The sequence below is a fragment of the Myxocyprinus asiaticus genome, chromosome 47 (assembly GCF_019703515.2).
Source record: "Myxocyprinus asiaticus isolate MX2 ecotype Aquarium Trade chromosome 47, UBuf_Myxa_2, whole genome shotgun sequence".
Lineage (NCBI taxonomy): Eukaryota > Metazoa > Chordata > Actinopteri > Cypriniformes > Catostomidae > Myxocyprinus > Myxocyprinus asiaticus.
Genome location: NC_059390.1, coordinates 2608395 through 2631099, shown reverse-complemented (window position 1 = coordinate 2631099; position 22705 = coordinate 2608395). Strand labels below are relative to the sequence as shown.

The window sequence follows — 22705 nt, the reverse complement described above, 5'->3', positions numbered from 1 at the left end:
AAACAAACCTAAAGAATACATCTTCCAGATGTAAACACATCATATAGACGTCTAGGTGATGTACGTGTGCTATCTGGGTAGAATGTGATGCTTTCCAGATGAAACAATCTTAAAGGAATAGTTCACCCAAAAATGAAATTTCTCTCATCATTTTTTCATGCCATCCCAGATGACTTTCTTTCTTCTGCAGAACACAAATGAAGATTTTTAGAAGAATATTTCAGCTCTGTTGGTCCATACAATGCAAGTGAATGGTGACCAGAACTTGGAATCTGCAAAAATCACAAAGTCAGCGTAAAAGTAATCCACACGACTCCAGTGGTTAAATCCATGTCTTCAGAAGCAATCAATATTTAAGTCCTTTTTTTACTATAAATCTTCACCTTTGACCAGTAGGTGGCGATATGCATGAATAATGCAATGCCAATGGCTAAAAAACAAAAGAAGAAGAGGAATGTGGAAGTGAAAGTGGACATTTAAAGGAAAAAAGGACTTAAATATTGATCGTTTTCTCATCCACACCTATCATATCACTTCTGAAGACATGGATTTAACCACTGGAGTCGTATGGATTACTTTTATGCTGCCTTTATATGCTTTTGGGAGATTCAAGGTTTTGTTCACCATTCACTTGCATTGTATGGACCTACAGAGCTGAAATATTCTTCTAAAAATCTTCATTTGTGTTCTGCAGAAGAAAGAAAGTCATACACATCTGGGATGGCATGAGGGTGAGTAAATAATGAGAGAATTTTCATGTTTGGGTGAACTGTTCCTTTAAACAGACATCTCAGAGATGCTACGAGAGAAATTTTGACATGTGCAGTCTCTTTTGTGAGTTCAAGAGTTTGAGAGGGTTGAGTAAATAATGAAAGAATTATAATTATGGGGTGAAATGCACACCATTTTTGACCCTTGAAGCAGGGCCGTAACCAGGATTTGAAAATTAGTGAGGTCCAAGTGAGGTGTCAAGACTTTTACCAAAATTACACCTACAAATGCAACATATTCTATATATAAAAATTAAATATAAAAATTAAAGGACAGAAACCAATAATAATACTGAAATAATTTTTAATCACAAATGCTGTTTACAATATTAATACTGAATTTTTGTCACATAGAAATGCACAGAATGGGCAGCAAAATCTACTCATAATAACTACAGAAAAATCAGCAAAAGCTGATTAACAACTAATTTATCTGTTAACTCTGTTACATATTAATATTATCCAAAACAATCATTTGCTCTAATTTTGCCAGACTCCTAATTATTTAAAGGTGCACTCAGTAATTTTTCCCCTTTTACTCCTAAAGATATGAAATATAATTTTGAAACATATGTATAAAATCATGATTTCTCACATGAGATGAGGACTTTAGTCATATCAGTAACCTTATTAAAGCCGTTTTATTCTACATGGGGCAGGGGCACCCTCATGGGGGCTGCCATTTTAGAATCACATGACCAGCTGGAATACTACTGCTTTAAACTCAGTAACCGTCTTGTTATTGGACACTTTCTCTCTTGGATTAAATTAATTATGGTTGAATGTGAATAGTGAAATTCTACAATGAAATCTGTTGGTTTTGAATGCTGCTGCATCCACACCACTAGGTGTCACTGTAAGTCCAAGATGACATGAGCAAAAAGTTTCTGAGTGTACCTTTAATTCACATTTTTTCAATTAAAGTTCATTAGAACTGAACATATTTACACAGGAGAAAAACTAATAACTTCATCCTTAATTCATGAGTGTCCAGGCTTTAAAGTTTTTTTGTTAAATTCTGCTTTGTAGTTGCCTTTATGACAATTTACCATTGTTCGTGCATAGTATCCAATTAGAATGATCGTGATAATCACAGGTAAAAACAAAAATCACCATGGTTAGATGTAATTATGATTTGTAAAAAATAAAAAAATAAATTAAAAATCTATGAAATTTGTAATGAAAAACAATATCCAAAACACATGTAGAAATAATAAAAACAACCTCCATAAAAGTGACTTTTATTGCCCTTATATACAATATTTAATATTTTTGTAGGCTAATAATATTAACATTTATTATAAATATATAAACTATTTCTGGCAAAAACCATAGTTCCTACTACAGTTAATGTTACTACAGTCACCGTCAGGTATTTCTATAAGGGTGTTTTCCTGTTTACCACGTCACTAGTTTAATATGACAGGCTGTTTAATCTGGTTTCACCTATAGCTTCAGTACAGAGCCTTTAAGTGTCTCATGGATCGCACGCGACTCGCACTGTGTTAACCTCGGGACAGCACCCCGCAGAGCAGGTTTATAAGATTAATGAGACCAGACCCGGACAGCTCTCGTCTGTCTGGAGGATGCAGTTCCTGATGTGACCAGCAGATGGCGCCACAGTGTAAAGCGACCACAAAAAAATCATCGACCACATCTTTTACCATAGAAACACATTTCCTCCTTCACTTCTACAGTAGAGCTCAGTCCCTGAGCACATTGCCATATATAACCTATGTAACGTCATTTCAAGTGTTATGTTTTAATTTGAGTCTGACAACTAAACAAAAAAACAAAACAAAAAAATGATGATTCATAAATGCACATTACTCAAGATTAAAAAAAAAATGTGTCTACATAATCTTTCATCGAAATACAATAATTTGCACTGCCTCTGAATTGACTTTTCTTTTCGGATGACATCACCGAGCCCTCTCTTAAACTCCTCCCCTCCAATCGACTGTCATATAGAGACCACTTTTCCCGATCCAGTCAGTTCCTGATGGACAAAAAGTCAAGTCCTGTCCTCCTTTTTTCCTCACTGAATATTCTGTTTCACCGTAAATGTGCCACATAAGTGGTTTGCGATTGTTGTTTAATGTTAACTTTAAATGATCAGCCATTAAGAAGCTTGTCCTGTCATTTCAGATTGATATCACTGTGAATTCAGAGACAGTAGTTCTTAAGTTTTGCTGTTGAAATCGGTCTGTTGATTCCAAAATTGGAAGCACTGCCTCCAGTGGCCGAAGCTGGAAGTGTTAGCTCCAGTTTTTGGATGAAATGTCCATAGGGTGGCGCCAAAAGCCAGTTGTTTTTGTTTAAATGGTGTAATACAGTGAAGAGGAATGCATATGTTATTAACCATATGCCCTAACCCAGTGTTTCCCAACCACTGTGCTGCAGCACACTAGTGTGCCGTGAAATATTGTCAGGTGTGCAGTGGAAAATTATCAAATTCTACAAAATAAATAAATACGTGAATAAAAAAAAATAATAATAATTTGCTGTGTCACTGCAAGAACAAATTTACAAAGAAAAGACCCACTTTTGTTGCTCAAAATTAGGCTTCTCTCTTTTTAGTAGAACATTAACATGCGCTTTGCGGTGCTGGGTAGCTCAGTGGTAAAAGATGCTGGCTACCAACCCTGGAGTTCGCTAGTTTGCTAGTTCGAATCCCAGGGCGTGCTGAGTGACTCCAGCCAGGTCTCCTAAGCAACCAAATTGGCCCGGTTGCTAGGGAGGGTAGAGTCACTTGAGGTAACCTCCTCGTGGTCGCTATAATAATAATGTGGAGCGTGGTTGCCGCGGTGGATGGCGTGAATCCTCCACACGCGCTATGTCTCTGTGGCAACATACTCAACAAGCCACGTGATAAGATGTGCGGATTGACGGTCTCGGACACGGAGGCAACTGAGATTCGTCCTCCACCACCCGGACTGAGGCACTACGTGATCACGAGGACTTAAAAAAGCACACTGGGAAATGGGCATTCCAAAAAAAACTAAAAACTTCCACTTTCCTTTTGAAGGAAACCGCTAGTTTAAAAATCAATGTTAAAATTTTTTAAATCATTCGGCCCGCAAAAGGGGACATTTAGTCCAGACGCACCCACGCGGTGTGTGCATGCATGCAGGAGAGAGAGAAAGATCTAGGCTATTCGTTGATTTTAGGTGGCTAAATGAATATTTGAAATATTTTTGGCTATATATTTAATATTAAGAATAGATTTATTGTAAAGACATTACTTTATATAGACTACTGTAAACTATGCTTGTTATGATTTCTGTCCTGAAAATTCCCCCACATGGGAAAACATTTAATCGCTTATTTTTGCTTATTTAAGTCCCTAATTTTGAGCTTGATTTTCCAAAACAGGAACCTTGTTTCCCTTGCGAAGTCAGGAAACTGTACTGTTATTTTAAAAAGAACATTATTAATCGTTCTTTATTTGTTCTAACCGGCTACCATTTGAAAAAAAAAAAAAGGCTGTGGAACACCGGGACCCGGAACAAAAAAATACTGTTTCTGCTCAAAACGAATCTAAATTAATAACAATTTTTAGTCCCTGATAAAATATAGGGGTGGGTAAAAATATAGTTTTTATGATTAATTGCAATCTTCATTTGAACGATCTCGATATCGATTCTTAAATCCCAAGATCGATCTTTCACTCAATGCGCAACCCTCCACTACAATAAGAGGAAATCACTCGCATTTGAAACCAAATTTCACGCTATGTGACTAAAGTGAACATATTTGGCAAATGGCTGGTAAATGTTTACATTTCACTCACCAGTAATTGTGTAGTTTAGTCGTGAAGTGTTCAGCAGTGAGGTCCTTTCACAGCGTGTTGACAGTAAAAGTTGTTCCGTGTAATGTGTGTCCAAAGACGAGATCCATGCAACCCATTTGTCATTGAATACTGTCTCTTTAAATACCCTTTCTGTTCTTTACAGTCAGTTGTTGATCAAAAACAGCTACAAAAAACATTTAAATCCAATCATGCATCGCACAGATGAGGTAAAGCCATTCTAGTCCTCTCTAGTTAACATGCGCTCATTTAAAGGCGCTGTTTACAGAAATGCAGTTTTTTGTTAAAGAGACAGTACCAGTTTTAGCACGTGTTCAACAAATCAATGTACTGTAAATACTTGTAAATAGTACAAATTATGCAATTTAACAATAAATATGTAACAAAAATAATATATGAAATATAATATCTTATTTATTTAATAAATAAATTTATTTGTTCATTTTTAAAAAGCCAAAATGTGACCAAAATGATGAAAAAATAATAAAATATAATGTACTAATGTACCTGTTATAAGGTCCCCTGTATAATTAACAACATTAGCTGGGAGATCATTTCTTTTATATATATATATATATATATATATATATATATATATATATATATATATATATATATATATATATATATATATAAGCAAAAGGGACATTATAATGGAAATAAACCCATATGAATCGATATTGAATCAGAATCGAATTGAATCGGGAAACCTGTATCAATACTCAGCCCTATCAATATGTGCTGTAGTGACAGATAAAATGTGGAAGAAAAGGACTTATTTGCACAGGTCTCCCAAACACAGTAATGTTTTATTATTATTATTATTATTATTATTATTATTATTATTTACTTATCGAATTATTAATATTTTTATTTTTTTATGACAAAAACCTTTAATATTATGCCTATATTATGTATTGGTATAATAATATTAAATGTTTTTATAAATAATAAATATTAATCATTTATATATAAATAATAAATACAGTAATAAATATTTGATAATAATTCAACAAATAAAATTGTATTCCTTATTATTATTATTACTACTTGATGAAATAAATTGTATTCCATTCATTCATTTAAATAAATACATCTGTAGTAAAAATAAATAAATTGAAATCTGAAGCTGTGAGATGTGTAGAATGTTACCTGTTGAGACACATACGTAACAGCACAACAATCAAATGATATCATATTTAAATTTCACTGAAGAGAAAGGGCGTGTCTTTGAGGGAGAGAGAGAGAGAGAGAGAGAGAGAGAGAGAGAGAGAGAGAGAGAGAGAGAAGCTTGTTGCTCTCTCGAGCTGCAGGTGATGATGATAATGATTGATCGATGATGCCGCGTTTCTCCCCACCTGTCCGCGCGCTCATTTGAGCCGCTCGTTGGAGACGGATCTCTCTCACGCGTCGGGAATAAACGGAAGGTTCAATGAGCCTCTTGTGGAACTCTTGGAGACCTCCAGCAGCATCGTCAGGGCACACTCGAGTAACATTACTCCCCACGCGTCATGTCTCACCCTGAGCGATGGGCAAGTTCGACGAGCACGAGAGGATAATCCTCAACGTCGGGGGCACGAGGCACGAAACCTACCGGACCACATTGAAGACCCTGCCGGGCACGCGTCTGGCCCTACTCGCCTCGGAGTCGCCGGACCTCGAGTCGGTTCTGGAGCAGCTGCAACAAGTGCCGGGCTTCATTGAGTACAACGCGCGCAACAACGAGTACTTCTTCGACCGGCACCCGGGCGTTTTCGCCTACGTGCTCAACTATTACCGCACCGGGAAGCTGCACTGCCCGGCGGACGTGTGCGGCCCGCTGTTCGAGGAGGAGCTGTCCTTCTGGGGCATCGATGAGACGGACGTGGAGCCGTGCTGCTGGATGACCTACCGACAGCACCGGGATGCCGAGGAGGCGCTGGACGTGTTCGAGATGAACGTGGACAACGACGACGAGGACGAGATCGGGAAGCGGCTGGGCATCGAGGACGTGGTGTCCGCCGACGGCACCGTCAGCAGGTGGAGAAAGTGGCAGCCGGTGATCTGGAACCTGTTCGAGGACCCGTACTCGTCCAGAGCCGCGCGGGTAAGAGCGCAGCACGCGGAGTGGCCAAACGGTTACGCGCGGCTCCTTGACGCGTTCGCGCGGACTTTCCAGTGATGAAATAACATAACAAGAACATCAAAACTCATGCATGCGTAAAGATGAGTCCATATTATATTTAAGTGGTTGTGCATATATCTAAACGCGTGCGTAAAGGTCGGATATGTTTTGGAGACAGGTCAGGATAGACCATTTACAGATCGTCTAAAACCGTCTAACCGATCAAATGAATAATTAAAACGGTCTTGGTTCAGTTTGTCGTAATTTAGGATGGGAGAAAATTATCTAAACGTGCGTAATATTGGAAAGTGGTGCTACAGATGTAAAAATATCTATGATAAATTAGGTATGCACGACGTTATTCAGGTGGCTGTACATAAATATGTTGGTAGTTATTTTTAATAACCAGAAATATTTTGGAGACAGGTCAAGACAAAAGGGTCAGAACTGTTTCTGCTGCTTCAAACCTCTCAAATTAAGAAACTTAAACGTCAAAACCTCATGCATGCATGAAAGTGAGTCTGTATATTAGGTAAATGTGATATGCGAGACACATATCCAGATATGTACAGGAGGCAGGTGTCACACATCAGGATAGAGACTAGAGCATGTTGTGATGATATCCTCTCCAGTAGACATCTCCAATTAAGACATTTTATCCTCAGTTGTAAATTGTAAATAAAGCATGATTAAGGATGAGAAAAGAATTCCAGTCCTCCCACACTTATGTCACACCAACTCCAAAACATTATGCAAGTTCGTTTACTAGCTGGAAAGTGTCCTCAGTAAATGATCGGTTGGTAAAATCAGTGAAATAGAAAAAGATTAATTATTGAGATTGTTGCAGGCAGATTCAGTTGCACTGTGGTGAGATTTATATTTCTCCTTTTGGCAGATGCCTTGATCCAAACATGACTTGCAGTGCATTCAAGCTATACATTTTTCCTGGGGCTTAAGTTCAAAAAATGTCATGTGCATGGTGTAACCTTCCAGCGACAGAATTAAAAGTCTCATTAAAAGCTGAAAATAAGCAGTGAAACATTTCTTTAATATGATTCATATTTGAAACACTTCTGCACCAAATCTAAGTCATGTGGTGTAACCAACCTGTAGGTAACCATTTTCATGTCATGTGAAAAAAACATAAAACATAGAGGAGCCCTTTTAAGACTGTGTGTGAAGTTTTAAGAAAATATAATTCTATTTTTTCATTTCATTGAATATCAGTATTTTTACATTTTTATGTAGAGGCACATTTTGCTCAGGTCAAATGGAGTAACCCTGAGAAAATTTCTCAATATTCTTGACTCCAAAATTTGTGATATTTGTAAAAAAAAAAATAATTATCTTGAGAAATATGTTTGAATAGTTTAATTACAGTATGTTACAAGACTCTCATGTACTCAATGTGCAAGGAAAGCATTTTAATACTTTTACTTGATGGTTACACCACGTGACATTTTTCATTTATTAAATATTTTTTGTAGAAAATGCTGTAAAAAAAATGAACACAAGGTTTACATTGCTACTGTATGATCTTAACACATCTGTTAAAAAAAAAAATAAATTATTTCAAATTGATCACCTCAGATCATCTTATTTGTAATCGATCCAGCTATTATTATTATTATTATTATTATTATAAATAATAATAATAATAAAGCCCCCCATTCTGTGCTTCCAAGACATTCAGCTCTTGTCTAAACCTCATCTAGTTGCACTAATTGTACCTAATATTCTTGAACTTTTTAAATTCAAATTTTTTAAATGTGTGTGTGATATTTCTGGGTGCTGGATGAGACTTTGGCTGTAGTAACTGAAAGTGACCCTCATCTCAACATTTAATGTGAAGCTGATGATGATTTGGGTACATTTGAAGGCTATAAGGGCTAAATAAATTAAATCAGCAGTACTGGCCCAGTGAGTTTTATTTCAGGGGTTTTTGGGTCAGTGAGTAGACAGTGGAAGTGGTCCAGAGTTGGATAAGAACCTGATTGATTTTTACCTACAGAGATGGACTGGACGAGGAGATGAGTTGCTCGTCAGGACTGTTTATCTAATCGATTATTAATTGTTGCTCTAGACATCTAATCTCAGGCTTTGTCTGCTTTCTCCATATTTAACGAGGAGAAACTGTGAGTGTGACCTTGAGGACATGCATACAAATGCTCACTGCATTGCTGAGCAAGTCTATAAATAGGATTTGTTGTATTGTAAATATATAATTACAATAAGACATTTCTCAGAATTCATCTTGCGGTTTCTGTTTTGTCTAATTGTGCTCCCATGATGCCTTTTGCTTTTTTTAATACATCTGTTTATGTAGCGGAGCGTGATGTGATCTTTGCATTGTTCTGATGACGTGTGTGTGTGTGTGTTTTGATGCCGAGTGTGCTGTTGCTTCTTAAGAGGTTAACACTGGCACGCGTCTGAAGATGCAGCGCTGAGACCGTTTCCATGGTGACCATATCGCTCATCTGCCGCCCATGTTCATTCAGAGCAGCAATTGATTTCAGGAATTCACTCGAGCACAAACCTGCCTCCAGACCCCCCATGTGCCGTGTGGATCTGATCATTTCTTTTGGCACTGTTTAAAATGAATGTGTGCGTGCGTGTGTGTGACTTGTTTGAGTTTGTGAGTGGATGATTCATGCACTAGGAGCACCAATACTGTTATACAGAATGTATTTATGTGGGCACAGATGAGCCAGTTGGTGATGTTGGCAGGCGATGTCTTTCAGCTTCAACCGTCAGTCAGTTAGATTTTCTTTAGATCATGCATAGGCACTGATTATCTCGCTGGGTTGAGTGTGTGTTCAGTCAGTAGGCGTTTTCATGGATTTTTAGTATCTGTGTTGTACGATACATTAATATTTGTGAGCAGAAGGGTCACATAAAGCAATAAGCCACAAGTGTCTGTGTGTTACAGTGGTTTTATCACCGATAAAGGAATAGATCCCCCAGAAATGAAAATTCTCATTTATTCACCCTCATGCCAACCCAGATGTGCATGACTTTCTTTCTTTTGCAGAACACAAAGATTTTTAGAAGAATATATCAGGTCTGCATGTCCATACAATGCAAGTGAATGGTGGACAAAACTTTGAAGCTCCAAAAAGCACAAAGGCAGCATAAAAGTAATCCATATGACTCCAGGGGTTAAATCCATGTCTTTAGAAGCAATATGATTGGTGTGGGTCAGATCAATATTTAAGTCCTTTTTTACTATAAATCTCCAATTTCACTTTCACATTCTTGTTAGTAGCAATTCGCATTCTTCGTGCATATGCCACATACTGGGGAGTGAGTATAAATTCTTACCCACACCTATCATATCACTTCTGAAGACATGGATTAAACCACTGGAGTCGTATGGATTACTTTTATGCTGCCTTTGTGCTTTTTGGACCTTCAAAGTTTTGTCCACCATTCACTGACATTGTATGGACCTAGAGAGCTGAGATATTCTTTTCAAAATCTTTGTGTTCAGCAGAAAAAGAAAGTCATACACATCTGGGATGGCGTGAGGGTGAGTAAATCATGAGAGAATTTTCATTTTTGAGTGAACTGTCCCTTTAAGCAGTGTTCTTGCACACTAAAACACCCTTAACCGTGGTAAAATCACGGCCGTGAGTGGGTTTTTGATTTTGTAAAATGGCAGTAAGAGTAATAAGACACTAACGTTTAATATAAAGTTCTATGTAGTAGTAGTAATAATTATAATAACAAAAATAGACAATTCAGTAGTCTAACTTTAGACTAGGTGATGTCAGCCAAAAATGAATTTGAATGCATGCATGCACATACACACAACACATGTTTTAGTTGAACTTTAACATCTTTATTAATGTGTACCCTTTCCAGGCGCTGTGTGTCATTTTAGTGCGAGGCTGTAATTGCAGCTCTGTCTCTCTCATTGCTGTGGAAGCGACACTGTGAAACCACTGCGAGAGAGAGAAATGTGTTTGCTCGGTTGCATTCGTTCCATCTGGTTTAGGAATTAAACAGAATGCAGGGTGCCATGTTAAGCAACAATTTGAGACAGAAGGTGTCCTTTCCAGTGTTGGGGATGCTACAGTGAAATGGCACATTATATGAAGGGCAAGTTACCCATAATTAAAAGGAGATGCACTTTTACAAATGTAGTTAGCTACTCTGTATACAAGTACCTTACAAAAAGTTGTTTACAACATTGAAGCTATTTGGACAAGAATAAGGCAATAGTACAAGTGTTTAGGGGGAAACGATATCTTTTGAAACGAACTATATTTTGTATATACTATATACAAAACAAATACTATAATCAATACATATACAGTATCTATAGGTCATGGTTTATTTTCTAAAATTATTATGTTTATATTTACAATTGTATTTATTATATTTTTCCACCTGTTGTCATAGACGGATTTTTAAGTCAATGCAAAAGAGGCCGGTGGAAGAGTTAATTTAAAATAAAATAATTTTTTTTAACCACTTCATTATTTAGATTTTTTTTAGTTTGAAATGTTATTTCAATTTAGAAATGTTTTTTCGTGTTTCAATAAATATTAAATGTAATTTTTAAAGCAAAATTGACTGGTAGAAGAGCATGCAAACTAAAAAAAACTATCCCTTGATCCACAGCGTAACCTGAATATCCAATCACTGTTAATACAACCATGATTTGTGTCACTTGATCAATACGATTAATAATACTTACATTATCATTTAATGGCGCATAAATCCAAATCACAATCCTAAAGCTCATTTTCCATGTGTATAAATGGAGTGTGTCACTGTCATTGAAATATGCCTGATATTCAACAAGGATGCCGTTAATGCACAAATGAACTCAAGTCCATATTTTTATTCTTCTAATTCATTGCATACAGTTTATTTACACTAACAACTTCTTATGTGCTGTTTTTGTTTATATCGCTGGTGCTTGACAGGGAATGGACTATATAATAGGACGCAGATGGTGCAATAACTGGAAAAGTACCTCAGAGTTGAATTGCACTGGACCCAGCCCATTAGCAATTTTGCCAAACCCACTTGCGCCTAGACTTTGTGCATGCTTGCACGAAAATACTTGACTTTGCGCATATGAATTATGGCATAGTGCTGCGCTTAGCGCTCTTAAAATAGGGCCCTTCATCTCATGCTTGCTCTTCACTGACACTTGTCCACTTGGTTAACAAGTACGCTAACGTTTGAAAAAATTTGCAAAATTGTTTGGAAATGACGCCACAACTGTGGGACAGTCGTAGTTTTTGAAAAAGTGACATCAAAATAATTTCCACATAGTAAATATTGAATTGGTTTATGTTGTTTATCACTCTTTGTTTAGATGATCAGTTCTAAACATGTAATAATTTAATACTGGAAGTTTGTTTCTGGGTAAAACCAAAAATATCTCTTCGTTTTAATAAAAATAAACCAATAGAACATGAAAATGCTCGAATTTAAAGAAAAACCCGTAAATGAAAAGACTGTGGGGAACAGCAACATTTAACTAAATATTTTATTATTTTGTATTTTTGATGTTTTAAATAAGTATAATTTATAGTTTAATTATATTACATACTGTCTGTCTATTAGAAGATTTTTTTATTATTGGACAATGGTACTTTTGAAAACAGCTGAGCTACTGTGCTTCTGCAAAAATGTAGTTAAGTTAGTAGCATCACTACATTTAGTTAGTTACTCACCAACGCTGGTTGTTTCACATACTGGTGGATGATCGAGGGTCATGTTTTCATGTTAAACTGGTTTGAATCTGTACAATCACACATACGCATGCATTAGTGTGCTCATTTGTCCGGTGTGAAATGCAGGACTGTCTTTTGTGCTGTGATAATTGCATGACTGTGTTTCTCTGTGTCTCATCACGCTGATTTCAGCTCCTCCATTGAGCCAAACCACAGCTTCAAACGAGTAACAAGCTTAATGAAGCCGTTCAGACCATCAGCCCAATTACACACACGCACACAACACATGCTTTTCTCACTCAACGCTCATTAAATGGCCAATCAAACTTTATTTTTGGTGTTTTATGGTGTGTATCACCCTTGCAGTCGATGTGCTGTTGTCCTGCCAGGGGCTATAAACACCACTGATAATGTCGGCTATTACAGCAATGACACATGATGGACTTTCATTTGTGTTTTTCTGTAAAATTAACAGAAGTGTTCTGATATGCCTTCATTTCTATTTTAAGTATTGCTTTTATCTTTAAATATGTCTGCTTGCCTGCAGGTTTGTGTTCTCGTTGTCAACTTTTCTTGTGCACCCACGTACATTAATACTACAAAAAGGGAGTAATAATAGAGCATTAGATCTCTTTTCTTTTTTCTTTTTTTTTCTTGGTTATTGCGCTAATCCTCGTAGGAGGTTATAAAGGGGTCACTCTTGTACCTTTCCTGCAATAACAGGTACAAGAAAGACTTGGAGAAGCAGAGAGAGTGTATACTTTTCTAAAACTCTCTTCAAATGTACAAATAGCCAGTTTGAAGCTAAAATATGATGCTTTCTACACACACACACACACACACTCAAGGGCAGTGTGTGCCCAACTCAAACTCACTGGGGATCTGAAACACACACTCCGGTTTCCAGCTCAATGTCTCAGTGTATTTACTTCTCCATCTTCTCTGTTAATCTAGTCTTTCTTCCTTTTCACTATTTCTGTGTGCTGTCCATACCTATTTCTGTCTCATTTACTCGATTTGTCCTCCCTTTTATCAGGATTATTGCAAATCATCTCCTCTCCAGTAGCTCTGGGCTGGTTATTATACCGACTGACTGTCAGTTGTCTTAAAGGGATAGCTCACCCAAGAGTGAAAATTCTGTCATTATTTACAAATCCTCATGCTGTTCTGAACTCATTTGACTGTCTTCTGTGGAACACAAAAGGATATGATAGTTTCAGTCACCTTTCACTTTACTTATCTGGAAAAGATGTAACAATGTATTAAATTATAGTTTTTTTTTTTTTTTTTGTCTAATAAATATATATATATTAGTTTTTTAAAGTAATATTATACTGTTTATTAATATTATTATAGTTTAAAAAGAAAAAAGATTGTAATAAAAAAAACAATAAAACTCCCATCCGTTCACCCATCCACTAACCCACCCACTTATTTTGTTTTTAAACTAAACGCAATAACGCAATAAAACGCAATAAAAAAAAACTGTATAGTATTTAATAAATTTTTTTTTAAACATTTTAAATTAAATGCACACACAAATTATATATATATATATATATATATATATATATATATATATATATATATATATATATATATATATATATATATATATATATATATAATATTAGGGGTGTAAAAAAATATTGTATCGAGGCTATGCATCGTATCATGAAATTTGTGTATCGTTACATGCCTTACACACACACACACACACACACACACAAACAACAGTTAGTTCTGGTCCTTGAATCTGATTGGCGAGAGACGTTCCATGAGTACTGATGGTCTCACACCATCATCACTCAGACACTTCACTGTGTGTATCACTCTGCTTGTGTTCGTGTCGTTCTAAACTAAAGTGTAAGAGCAGTGCAGATGTGTTAAGAGCCATCTCTCTCTTTACATTTAATTTTGTGACATTACATATTTTAGCCAGCAGGTGGAGGCAAAAGATTTTTGTGTGTAATATGAGCCAGTTGGTGACGTGAAGTGAGTCAGCGTAACTCAGTGTTTATATTCAACAGCTCTCTGTGATCGCTGTTATTACTACTACACTACTAAAGCTAGGAAATAATTTAAATGGCTTTGAACTAACAACTTCAGAATTAAGCATTAATCACAGCTGATTAATTATACAAACTCATGGCGTTTCCCTCTTACCGGAGTTTCCACATCGGAGAGGACAAAATGGCAGAGGAGATTGTGGTTTCTATAGTGAAAGACTCATGCGCACCAGCATTTCACCAAAATGACATTATCTTCAGAAAGTTGACTAACAGACTACAGCATCATCAACCGGTGATCGCACACGCTCCATCTCTCTGTGTCTCTCTCTCTCTCTCTCACCCACACACCCTTGTTTCTCCAATAACATGTTAGAAACAGCCCAAGCTGTGATACTAGTAGTTCTGAAATTATGTTTTTGAGAGGTTTCAACACATCATGTTTGAACCAGCAATGGCAGATTCTGAACTGTCACATAAGAAAGTAGTTCCATGCACAAATGCGTTCTTTGTGACCGTACTCAGTTTTTCACACACACACACACACACACACACACACACACACACATACATATATATATATATATATATATATATATATATATACACACGTATATAGTGTGTGTGTGTGTGTATTATATATATAAAAATTATACACGCACATACAGAACTGGTCAAAAGTTTTGAAACACTCATTCTTTATTATAATGTTTTTTTTTTTTCTTTTTTTTTTTTTCACATTTAGAATAATAGTAAAGTCATCAAAACTATGGAATAACATAAATGGAACTATGGGAATTCTGTTGTGACTAAACAAAATCCAAAATAAATCAAAACTGTGTTATATTTGAGCATCTTCAAAGTAGTCACCCTTTGCCTAGAATTTGCAGACATGTACTCTTGACATTTTCTCAACCAACTTCTTGAGGTATCACCCTGGGATGCTTTTTAAACCGTATTGGAGTTCCCATCTATGTTGGGCACTTATTGGCTGCTTTTCTTTATTATTTGGCCAAGTCATCAATTTCAAAAACCTTTATTTTTTTATTAAATTTTAGATTTATAATGAATTAAATTAATATGGTGGCACAATTATATTTTTGTCTACAAAACTAATTTCAAACATTTAAGCATACGCCTTCAGATCAAAAGATTTAAGATCATGAAACATTTCAGTCAAGTGTTTCAAAACTTTTGACCGGGTGTGTGTGTGTATACATACAGTTGTGCTCAAAAGTTTGCATACCCTTGGAGAATTGGTAACACATGTACCATTTTTAAAGAAAACATGAGTGAGCAGGCAAAACACATTTCTTTTATTTCTTATGGGATTCATATTCAACTGTAGGTTATAACAGAATGGCACAATCATAAAACAAAACATGGCAACAAAGAAAAAAATGAAATGACCCCTGTTCAAAAGTCTGCATACCCTTAGTTCTTAATACTGTGTATTGCCCCCTTTAGCATCAATGACAGCGTGCAGTCTTTTGTGATAGTTGTCTATGAGGCCCCAAATTCTTGCAGGTGGTATAGCTGCCCATTCGTCTTGGCAAAATGCCTCCAGGTCATGCAAAGTCTTTGGTCGTCTTGCATGAACCGCACGTTTGAGATCTCCCCAGAGTGGCTCGATGATATTAAGGTCAGGAGACTGTGATGGCCACTCCAGAACCTTCACCTTTTTCTGCTGTAACCACTGGAGGGTCAACTTGGCCTTGTGCTTAGGGTCATTGTCGTGCTGGAAAGTCCAAGAACGTCCCATGCGCAGCTTTTGTGAAGAATGCAAATTGTCTGCCAGTATTTTCTGATAACATGCTGCATTCATCTTGCCATCAATTTTCACAAGATTCCCCGTGCCTTTAGAGCTCACCCCCCCCCCCAAAACATCAGTGATCCACCACCATGCTTCACAGTGGTGATGGTATTCTTTTCACTATAGGCCTTGTTGACCCCTCTCCAAACATAGCGCTTATGTTTGTGACCATAAAGCTCTATTTTGGTCTCGTCACTCCAAATTACAGTGTGCCAGAAGCTGTGAGGCATGTCAAGGTGTTGTCGGGCATATTGTAACCGGGCATTTTTGTGGCGTTAGCGCAGTAAAGGCTTCTTTCTGGCAACTCGACCAGTCAGTCAATAGAAGTGTTTTTTGCAGTACACTATCTTTTTAATCTTATTGCATTTCATTTTAACCGTAAGATCACAATCTGGGTCACATTTCTTTAAAAATAATTTATTTAACTGTATTCAGTGGATACAGAGGAAAGCACAGCAGGAAACATTGCTGATTTTCTTATTTTGGAGGTGTTTTTTTAGACACAGTGTCCTTTATAAAAGAAGGTTGGGTTCTGGACATTTCCACCTCTCACAGTGTAACACTTTGAAACTTCAAACCGGTTCACACAAAAGTGTTGCATTCACTTATTGGAGTGACCTGCGTGTCCTTTACTGTCTGATGCTGAATCAACTTCACTTTGCTGTAAACAGCTTGTCTTTCTCCCACAAAGCTCCAAACCTACCATTAACTGAATAATGTTTCACTTCTCAAATGTTTCACCTTCAAGGCACTAGTACAACCGGATGCAATATTGATGTTTTTGTGAATGTGATATGTCATACTTGCTTTATTTGGTGTGTATAAACTGAAAATATTGCCTTTCTATTGCTTTAGACAGTTTTGACATCCTGGCCGGTAATTATATAGTAATAACATATTTGTTACATGGTAATAAATTGGTAATAGTCATCATGTGGTGTGGTTTACATGTAGAATGAGTCATATGTTGAACGGTGACATTTAAAGCCCTTCACTCTCTTGTGTTATGTAAATATACTCCTGTAAGTGAAGGTCTCTTCACTTTGCTGTCATACGCTGGCAGCCGTAATTATCCTGTTGAGCTCGGCTCTTAGTTCAGGTTTAACTGCGGCTCTATTAGGAGTCACTTCAGCCGAGTGGGAAAGATCTCCTCATCTGAATGACACTCAAAGCAATGAGGTGTCTAGCAGATCCAAAGCCTGACTCTGTTTCTGGAAGATCTATTAGACAACCTGTCTGTCTGTTGAATATGGATTCTCTGTATAACTGCTGGGATGCTGTTTCTACCTTCATTCTTAATTTCAGACTAAATTAAGACAGTCAAACACAATCTAGCTAATGGCCTGTGTTAAGGCATTTTTCAAGATAAAACTATTTTTAAAAAGACTTCTTTTCACTACTCATTTGTGACATCAAAACTGTTTAAGCTCTTAATGTTGATGTTTCATTCTTAAACTTTTATCCTTTATTATTACTCACTCTGATGATGCTCCAAATCCGTATGTCTTTCTTTTTTCAATGCACAAAAGGTAATAAAAAAAAAAAAAAAGGCATCACAGGTTTGACTTACTGTAAGTGAATAGTGACTCCTGTCTCTCAAGCTCAAAAAATGACACAAAAAATATACCATAAAATCACAGTAAAAGTAATCGATATGACTCGCGCACTATTTTCCAAGTCTTCAGAAGCCATACAATCATTTTTTGTTATGAATAAAATTATTTTTAAGTCATTCTGCACTCTTAAATCAAATCATATTATCATCAATCATATAAGCAAAACACTTCAAATCAAATATGGCACCAGTACGTCAATAACAGCGCACCTAGGGGACCTGGGTAGCTCAGCGAGTATTGACGCTGACTACCACCCCTGGAGTCACGAGTTCGAATCCAGGGCGTGCCGAGTGACTCCAGCCAGGTCTCCTAAGCAATCAAATTGGCCCGGTTGCTAGGGAGGGTAGAGTCAAATGGGGTAACCGCCTCGTGGTCGCGATTAGAGGTTCTCGCTTTCAATGGGGCGCGTGGTAAGTTGTGCGTGGAGAGTAGCATGAGCCTCCACATGCTGTGGGTCTCCAGTGTCATGCATGATGAGTCACGTGACAAGATGCACGGATTGACAGTCTCAGAAGCGGAGGCAACTGAGACTTGTCCTCCACCACTCAGATTGAGGTGAGTAACCGAGCCACCACGAGGACCTACTAAGTAGTGGGAATTTGGCATTTGGGAGAAAAGGGGATAAAAATGTATTTTATTAAATAACAGTGCACCTCATTGGTTGTCATGAATGTTTGCTAAATAATGACAGAATTTTTATTTTGGATGAACTATACTTTTAAGCTTTTATTTAAATACATGTGCTATTATGAAAATTTCCATTTATTTAAAGATATTTGTATTCAAACAATATTATTGAGCGTCCTTGAACATGATTTCACTAGAATATTGTCATTTATGTCCTGTCTGCATCACATGTGTCAGTAAAAATGTCAGATGCCATTTTTACTACATCTTACTGCTGTTGAGTAATACTAATTATAGTCATTTTAGTAAGTAAATTAAAGGAATATTCTGGGATCATTACAAGTTAAGTTATGACATGATGTTGAATACCACAAAAATTTAGACTCGTCTGTCAATGTTTTTTTAAAGAAAAGCAAAAATCGAGGTTACAGTGGGGCACTTATAATGGAAGTGAATGGGGCCAATTTGTGGATGTAATGGACTCGACATGGAGGTGAAGGTAGAATCCATATGCAAGAAGTTTATTACAATCAGCAGACAAATTCAAGACACAAGGCAGAGACATAATCGTTGAAGCAGGCAAAGTAGACGTTACACAGGTAATCAGTCCAACCAGGCAAAAAGAGCAAAACGGTAATCCAAAATCGGTAATCCAGTAAAGTAGGAACAATGGTCATAACAAGTAGGTAATGAACAGGCAATGAGAATAATGCTTGGTAAGGCAGTGAAACTGGCAATACTTCGCAAAATCATAATGGAAGAGCATGGCTATTTGTATGTTTCAAACAGGAAGTAACCACAGAAGAAATGGTACAGTGTCAGTATTCGGGAGAGGGCTGCCTCTAGTGGTCGACTGAAGGGATACCAGCCTCATTCGTTACAGTGGAGGATTTAAAGTCAGAAATTTGAAGCTGATAATTTTATAAAATCACATAATTCTTCTGTTAAGACTCATTTATTATTTGAATTTTTAGTCATTTTAGGGTTTGTTGATATTACATCGTCATGGTAACAAAGTTGTAAAATTGGCTATTACACAGAAAAGGTTAGTAAGTGATTTGATCACACTAAAACCATTAACACATATATTGTTTCTTCTTGTGGCTATACTTTTGAAACCGTGAGTATGTTTACGGATTGTCCCCCATTCACTTCCATTATAAATGTCTCGCTGTAACCCAGATTTGTGCTGTTTTTAAAGAAAAGGGAGGACGAGTCAATTAATTTTTGTTGTAATCAACATTATGCCACAGATGCTGTGGATTGAACTTGTATTGAACTTGGAATATTCCTTTAATACCGTAAATAGTAGACCTGCATACCTGCAGTTTAGTGAAAATAAGATGCTGAGTTTGGACTAGGGATGGGCATTCATCAATAATTTGGTATTCGAATATTTAAGCTAATAAAAAACGAATACTCGAATATTCTATTATTTAAGTGAAGGTAATTAATAAGAGACATTGTAAAATATTTTTTTTAGTCAAAGGTTGCATCACTATTTAAAAAAACAAGCTTCTAATTACATCCACAACAAGCTTATTATGTCCTGTGTTTTTTATTTTTTGTTGAAAACATTTAAACAAGCAATGCGTGAAAACAAAGTACAGCATTAATGCTCATGCAAAGTGGAGAAAAAGAAACCGCTAACAAAGTAGACTGACACAATTAACGTACAGAACGAGTATAAACACTCGGCATATAACAGTTATGTGTATATTGTATCTCATGTCATGTTTTTGTTGAGAAAAACAAGCATATCCACATGCTCCGTAAACTATACTCATTTATACACACCGGTTTAATTGATGGAATGTCCCTCCGCTAGTGAAGTCTTTTTCAGATGCCATGTTTGTTGTTTACGGAAGCATCGCGGGGATTACATTGCAACGGGGACGCTGCTTTCTGAAGAGTTGCACGTATACGGAAGTAAAGAGAACACTGCTTATCCAGTACATTTACACACAAACCCAGCTTCCTCACAATAAGCCACATTCTGGCAATAACCCGCTATATGGTGTCCATCTAAACATACTGACAGAACGGTTTGCTCATCAAATGTGATCAACCTGTGTCCACATTCAACAGCACCACCCAGCGCATTCTGTTATAACCGCCAGTTTTAGTTTGTGTTCTGGATTTAACATGCATCTCACTGCATATACAGTATGTCCAGCAAAGCAAAACTTTGCGAAACTTGAATAGTATGTTTACTTTTCGAATACTTATTGCAAAACGAATACTCGAGTATTCGACTACTCATGCACATCCCTAGTTTGGACTGTGAAGTTTCTCTCTCTCCTTTTTTATTTCTCTCGTTCTCTCTCTCTCTGTGGTTGTGGCGGCCTGCTTTGATTCCATCTGTGTAAAAGCGAGATTTGGCTTTCAACCTCTCAGTCATGTGGTCGCAGACGGTACAGTTCTTGTTGAAGTGTTAATCTGCATATTGAAACCTCCAATAATACATTTGATGTCTGGGTCAGCAGTGTGTCTTTTGTGTGTGGAAAACGTGATGTTATTCACATTCTAAAACTGCCCCAAAAACTGATGAAAAGTTGAACATTTCTCAACTTTTGATAGCAAAATTCAAATCTTTGTTACCGTCCACTTTGAAATCAATGGATTCACTGTGTTCTCGGATGTTACTCTAGTGTAACAGCCGGTAGACAGCATGGCAGCTCTCTAAGTTTTGCAACGGAGCTTAAATTACACTTTTAATCAATGCATACTCTCTGACAATCAATGTTCTTGAAAGCTCAGTTTACATTGTATTTACTAGTATAATTTTAATGCAAATTTTACAGCTAGGTTTCACATGTCACACACACACACACTAGTGGTTTCTAAACCATCATTATAGGTCAGTGTGTGAGCTGTCTATCAGTAAATTGAGCAGTTTAGAGCTATTAATACTCCCTAAGAATTTCTAAAATGCTGCTCTCATTGTAAACCTGCTAACCTTACTGCATTACCCTTCCCTGATGCCGCGTCTCACCTCTAAACTAATAGCATGCTAATTATAGACACAATATAAATATGATTCACAATGGTGTTATTTTTGTCTAACGGTCTAACTTTGAAGCTGCTTCTAATTAGGGCCGGGCGATATATAAAATATCCACAATTTATTTGCAATGATTCTCCTGGCGATATGAAATTAGTAGTGAATATTGCAATGATTGATTTGGCTATTAAGCTTGCTAAAGAGCGTGTCAATAGACTAATTCTGTGATCCTTTCTTGTCTTGCGACTCATGAGTATGAGAGTTAAGACAGATGTTTTAATCGCATCACTGATTTGAAGGTTAACAAAAATACTGTTAGAATTGGTTGCAATTATTTACATGAATCAGTACAATCTGTCCATTTCAGTCAATCGATTCCAATCTCTTGATTCAACGATTTGTTTGTGTCTTCACTCAAAAATGATCGGGTTATTCTCACGAAACCTTGGACCATGTAGATTTATTTGCATTGTCACAATTTACTCCCCAATTCTCATTACAGTAATGCATCTGGATATTTTACTTTTACTATTCCCATTGTTTTCAGTGATGATTCTCATTAATGTACATAACATAAAAGGCTGGAAAAAAAAAAAAACATGACCTATTGTTTAGCAACATCACCTAACCATACTTGTAATATATCCTGATGTTACTATGTTTACAGTTTGAATAACAGATTGAGAGATGATTATTTGGATGAAATGAACAATTATTTCCTTTCCCTGTCATAAAACTTGTCTTTAAGTGACAGAATGAGATCACATTGATTTTGCATTAATCTCTCTCTCTCTCTCTCCCTGCTTGCATCCTGGCAGTGTGCACGCATTCTCTGTCGTTCTGTAAACTAACAAACTTCATCACACACACACCAGTGCTTTAATCTAAACTAGTGAGCTGCCTACTTGGGTTGAATTGTAAGGCATGTTTTTAGTAGTGTTTTTAAACAATTTAACACATCTGAGATGAGAAGTATCAGTTTCTTTCAAGAACAAAAAATGTAAAAAATGAATGGTAGTGTATTTTGTTTTTGCCTATAACAGTAGTGTGTAGTTATGCTGATATTAAACATTTCATCAATTTTAAGTCAAGTCTCTTATGACGAGTGCTATTTCTGAGTTGCTGTCTGTGTAGAATGTTTTTAATAAGTCACTGATGACGATCCATCTTGGTTCAGATGCTGCCTATGTAGGCAGTAGATAGCGAGGTATCTCACTGTGTTTTGAAACAGAGTCCAGCTGTATATTACACATCTCTG

General features: G+C 36.7%; 1 protein-coding gene across 3 annotated transcripts in view; it reads left to right on the top strand.

The window, feature by feature from the left end:
• The first annotated feature begins 5910 nt into the window (after positions 1 to 5910).
• LOC127436522 (potassium voltage-gated channel subfamily C member 2-like) overlaps positions 5911 to 22705 on the top strand; it is a 53996-nt gene continuing 37201 nt past the window's right edge. For all 3 annotated transcript variants that reach the window (XM_051690776.1, XM_051690777.1, XM_051690778.1), the window contains exon 1: positions 5911 to 6667. In XM_051690776.1, coding sequence (XP_051546736.1) covers positions 6110 to 6667 — 558 coding nt within the window. In that variant the 5' untranslated portion in view covers positions 5911 to 6109. The remainder of the gene's footprint in view (positions 6668 to 22705) is intronic.